The sequence below is a fragment of the Aplysia californica genome, unplaced genomic scaffold (assembly GCF_000002075.1).
Source record: "Aplysia californica isolate F4 #8 unplaced genomic scaffold, AplCal3.0 scaffold01094, whole genome shotgun sequence".
Taxonomy (NCBI): domain Eukaryota; kingdom Metazoa; phylum Mollusca; class Gastropoda; order Aplysiida; family Aplysiidae; genus Aplysia; species Aplysia californica.
Genome location: NW_004798364.1, coordinates 33,010 through 38,373, shown reverse-complemented (window position 1 = coordinate 38,373; position 5,364 = coordinate 33,010). Strand labels below are relative to the sequence as shown.

Genomic DNA, 5,364 nt, shown 5'->3' with positions numbered 1-5,364 from the left:
GCTGCTACAATGTGGGCGTGTGTGTGTGTGTGTGTGAGTGTGTGTGTGCGTGCGTGCGTGTGTGTGTGTTGCCTCCCTTCTATCACTCTTGCCAATGCGTGGGGCACAGGCTCCTTCTCTCTTGCACTATCAAAGCCTAGTGCACGCCGAATTCAAATTGTGAAAAAAAAACATAAGTATACAAAACTCACAAAAATTAATTTAACTTGGTAATCGGGCGTTAAAATGGGTTCCCCGCGTAATTTTTGCTAATATTGGGTCGCTGATCACGAAAATATTATTTCTTAAATTTGGCCAATATTTAAGAAATTTTTGGAATGCATTTTTAACTCCGCCTAGGCCAACATCAAAGAAGCCGCCTTATGCGCCGGATCGGTCCCGTCCTGGTGCGGTGTCTGTTTTGAAGCAAAAAACTCGACTGTGGGGTGGGACAGCCCTAGGCCTATCCCACGACAGGACTGTAATAGTGCGGTAGAGATTTAGATTCTTGCCTCGATTCTGGGAGTCTAGGTTAGGAACCAGGCTTTAAAAAAAAGGAGACGGGAGGCGTCGACCCTGGGCGGACTCGAAGCTTAGAGTCTGGGAACAAGATCGATTCTTTGAGTCCTCATTTGGACTCGAAAGAATCGATCCCAGAGTCGATCTTGCCCTGGCCTAATCAAAATATCTTAATAGTTATATTTGACACGAGCCACTGAACATCATTTAACCACAGACTGAATGGACAACATTACATTCATTAAAAGACTTAAATGCATGAATCGCTTTTATCACTAAAAGTAAAATTGAAAACCATTTGTAATTTAAAGATAATCTCATTGAAGATTAAATTTTAAAAATATAATAGCAATGTTTTGGCAACACTGATATATAAAAAGCAGTTGAGAGAAAATTTAAAAGCTTTCAAACAAGACGCCTACGAAGATTTTATTAATCAAATGGAATGAATTTGTTACAAACAAATGAATAGGAAAGAGATGTGATTGAAGATCATAGACCATAAAAAGGATAGTATGGAGCTATTAGGGACATGTTTTGAGAATGCCAAAGACAAGATTGCCCAATCTGACATGGTGGTACTAAAGACCAAATGAAAAAAGAAGTATGAGATCCTAAAAATAAAACTTATGAAATGCTTTACATACTGGTTTGAAGCTATGTTTTTATCTTTAAACCATAATTTCAAAATCAAGAACCAACACCAAATGGCTGGCTAACATCATGGATAGATCAATATTTCATTTAAACTTTTGGTGCCTTCAGCTAATTCAGAAGTTCATTTTTACCTGCACCCAAAAGGGTACCCCTAAACCCTTCAGCTTAACTTGCAAAACACAAAGTGACATAACATATTGAGGCATTGTGGGGAATTCAGTCGCTAGTCAAAATAGTGAAATCAAAGTAAACAGCATTTTTTCAAATTTTTGTTTCTTGGCTCAGCATCTTTTTATGTCCATTTAAAAAGCCATTTATGTGTAGATTTTACGGAAAAATGTTGAATCAAGGCACAAAAAATGTTATTTAGTTTCCAAGGACTCTCAAGTTTTGTAAGTCAGAGTCACCAAACTTTGGCAGCCATTTTCTCACTAATTTTACCTCTGAAACCAGGCGGCCCCACCTCCTTCAATAGCAAACATAATCTCAACTTCTATTCAAAATAAATTTATAAGTAATATTTTCATCAAAACTATGCAAATAAGTTTTAAGTTGATACAAATAACTCAACGTGCCCAAAAATTGCCGAGCACCTGATTCCATATCGTTGTGACACATATATTATAACTGACAAGATATAAATTCAGAATTCATGACACCATCAACATTTCACACAATTCTTGTACAAACCTTGCGGCCCCGCTTCTTCATACTCGCTGAGAGAGGAGTCCCTCCAGCAGAACCTGGGGCAGAGTCATCCTGACTTTGAGGAGAATCAAGCTCCTTGTGAGAAGATGCCACACTAGCGGCGTCTTTCATTGGGGTTGACGTTTTGGGAGATAAAACACTCCCCTCAGCAGCCCCTTCAATGAGATCTTTGCGAGGAGTACAAGAATCATGAGGTAGAACTGTATCATCATGCACAGCCTTATTATCACTCTCACTTTCTGTGCCTGCAACTGGGCCTGCCAAATCTGTTGTGCTACTTCCTTCACTCTTCACATCTGACTCAGATAAAATTTTCTTGTCATCACTTTCATCACATTTACTATTAGCCTTGCCCACCTTTTCCGCTTCTTTATTTACATTGTCCTGTCCATCCATCTGCTTTGGGCTGTCATCATTCTCACTTTCACAGTCATCGTCTTCCACTAATATACAGTCAGCCTCATTTGGTTCTTTATCACCGTCCTTTTCATCTAGACTTATTTTACTACTTTCACCGGTCAAATCAGCTGAAATATCCAATACTTCGTTGGTAGACGAGATCTCATGCTGAACATCTTGGGGCAGCTTGAGAACAAATCTTTCCATCAAACAACACTTGCCATTGCTTTTTCCACTCGAAGCATCAGCCTCAGAGCTGGAACTAACTTCATGATCATTTTCTTCAATCTTTTTGGACTGCACACTCTTCGATGTTACTTTAGAAACTTTAGCGTTTGGAGATTCGGCATTGATAACAGCTGACACAAGAGGTTTACTCAGTTTAGCAGCTTTGTTTGGTGAGTCCCCCACACTGGGAATTTTTCGCTTTTTCCCTTGGCCAACAGTTGGAGCCGGCAATTTCCCATCAGAAGCAGTAGAAACCTTGAAAAAAGAAAGCTTTGCTGAGGAAAGAAAAATAATAAAAATTAACAAAACCTGAATCTAAATGAATTGTTCATAAAAAAACAAAACAGAACAGACTACTAAAACCTACATAAATCAATTATTTTCAATAGAACTTCAAACCTAGTTGCAAAACCAAAAATACGAAGAGATGCAACCGGGCATGCAGTCTCAGTGTCACCTACACAGTAACTGTCAACCGGGCATATGTAGTCTCAGTGTCACGTACATGGTAACCGGGCATGTAGTCTCAGTGTCACGTACATGGTAACCGGGCATGTAGTCTCAGTGTCACGTACATGGTAACCGGGCATGTAGCCTCAATGTAATCTACGTACACGGTAACCGGCAACATATTGAGGCTACATGCCCGGTTGCCGTGTACGTGACACTGAGACTACGTACCCGGTTGCTGGTTACCGCGTACGTAGACACTGAGGCTAGGTGCCCGGTTACCATGTACGTAAACACAGGGCAAACGGGAGAAGAGATCTAGAAATCTACTCCTACCTCTAGGCTAACCCTGACATACTGGCCTGACCCTTACCGTAGGCCTGGCTATCCCTAACCTTAGGCCACCTCTATTCTCACCCGGGTGAGAACAGCGCAGGCGTGCCTTTTGGCTATTCTCACCCGGTGTGCGTTCACCGTGATAGGCCAACCAGTGTAGCGTTCACCGTGATAGGCCAACCAGTGTAGCGTTCACCGTGAACAAACGTTCCAGTGCTCTTGTGTTGAAAGCGAGCAGGGGTGAGAAAGACAAGAGAGCGAGAGAAGAGGAGTGGCGAGAACTTTCGGGCAAAGCAAAATGGCGACCCACGTAGTTTGGCTCAATTCGAAAAGTGAAATAGCCGTAGCATCTTTATAGACGACCAAATTAACTTACTTTTGTGTTATAACACCATTTTTTTCTTTGTTTTTGTCAATTGAAGTGTATACAGACCCGTAAGGGGGAGAGAGAGGGGCAGGCAGAAAAAAAGGGGAGAGAGAGAGAGACAGAGAAATAGAGAGGGGAGGGTGACTGATCGATTGAAATTATGACATTGTTCTTTTCTTCAAATTGTCTTAGTCTTATTGATTCCCCAAACTCTAAAACGGAGGAAAAACGACCGTTCATCGAAAAGTCATCCACAATCTTCATTAAGATATCTAGATTCTAGATCTAGATTAGATCTAGATCTAGATCTAGGCCTCGAAACTGGATCTATGATTTATGTCTGTCTGTCTACTAACTGTCTAGATCTAGACCTGTGCCATACATAGATCTAGAAGAACCCAAGTCTAACCTAAACCAAGAGGGCGCTGAAACTTTCCGAAATCACAAAAGATTTCCCCTACCGGGTCTGTATACTTCGTGACTTTGTTTCCGGTTACCGGGTCTGTATACACTCCCTTTGTCAATTTGATCATCCACACTGATACAGTATTCAGAAACGGAGTCTACGTACACGGTAACCGGCCATTTAGCCTCAGGGTCTACGTACACGGTAACCGGGCACGTTCGCTCCCCCTAAGGCGAGGGGATACAATATTGTGTAAATTGTGCCCTCTTGATTTGGGCTCGAGGATCCTGCGTCAGAATCTCTCCAAGCTCAATCGGACTCGAAAAGATTACTCGGGGCAAAGGATCAGGGAGTAGAATGCTGCAATTTTAAAGATCATAATCTGCCAACTTGCTATTTACAACCCGCTTACAAATACCCCCAACATACCTGCCACTATACTGTCTTCCCACTTAGCTCCTCTCTACACTTGTCTTGGCCCGATAGAATAGGCTAACACTAACAATGTCACCTTAGCAGAGACTGAGCCCACCATTTCGGAACTTCGACCGTAAGTAAAGATGGTTCCAGTAGGGAACGGGATAGAGGGTGCCCACCTCCCTCGTGACTCATTGGAGCAGAGGAAGATAGGACTAACGCTGACATTACTTAAACGCAATCCCTCATCATCACTCAGCACCACTATTAATTTTAAAATCATCACCTCTCTCAGATCAATGACTTACATCTATAATCCTGGAATCTCTATCCGCTATTACAGTTAATTGATATACTAAGTATGCATGTAATACACTATTGGACACAATCATACTTTTTTCTACTAATCAGATGGCGTCAATCTCATTATAAATGGGCAAGGAAAAAAAAAAAAGGGAACCGGGCACGTAGCCTCAATATCTATGTACACGGTAACCGGGCGTGTAGTCTCAATGTTACATACACGGTAACCGGGCGTGAAGCCTGTGAATATGATCTACGTACACGGTAACCGGGAGCCTCTCATTATCTACGTACACGGTAACCAGGTATTTTGTTTCGTGGGGGAGGGGGGGGTGGGCTTGAGCTAGGTGCACGGTGACTGCTTTGCTCCCTTCAAGACGTTGACATTAATTTTTCCTTTTTCACTGTGTAGTCTCAATGTCGCATACACGGTAACCGTGCGCGTAGCCTCAATGTCTACGTGCACGGTAACCGTGTACTTAGTTTCAGGGTGGGGGGGAGGGGGTGCGGAAGGGGGCTTGAGCTAAGTCCACGGTAACTGCTTTGCTCCCTTCACAACCTTGATATTTTTCCTTTTTCACCTTGTAGTTCCAAT

General features: G+C 42.3%; 1 protein-coding gene across 1 annotated transcript in view; it reads right to left on the bottom strand.

Annotated features, from left to right (window-relative positions):
• Window positions 1-5,364, bottom strand: part of LOC101845371 (chromatin assembly factor 1 subunit A-B) — a 25,383-nt gene that overhangs the window by 17,151 nt on the left and 2,868 nt on the right. Inside the window, exon 2 of the mRNA XM_013089972.2 lies at window positions 1,846-2,765. Within this exon, the coding sequence (XP_012945426.1) occupies window positions 1,846-2,765 (920 nt within the window). The remainder of the gene's footprint in view (window positions 1-1,845; window positions 2,766-5,364) is intronic.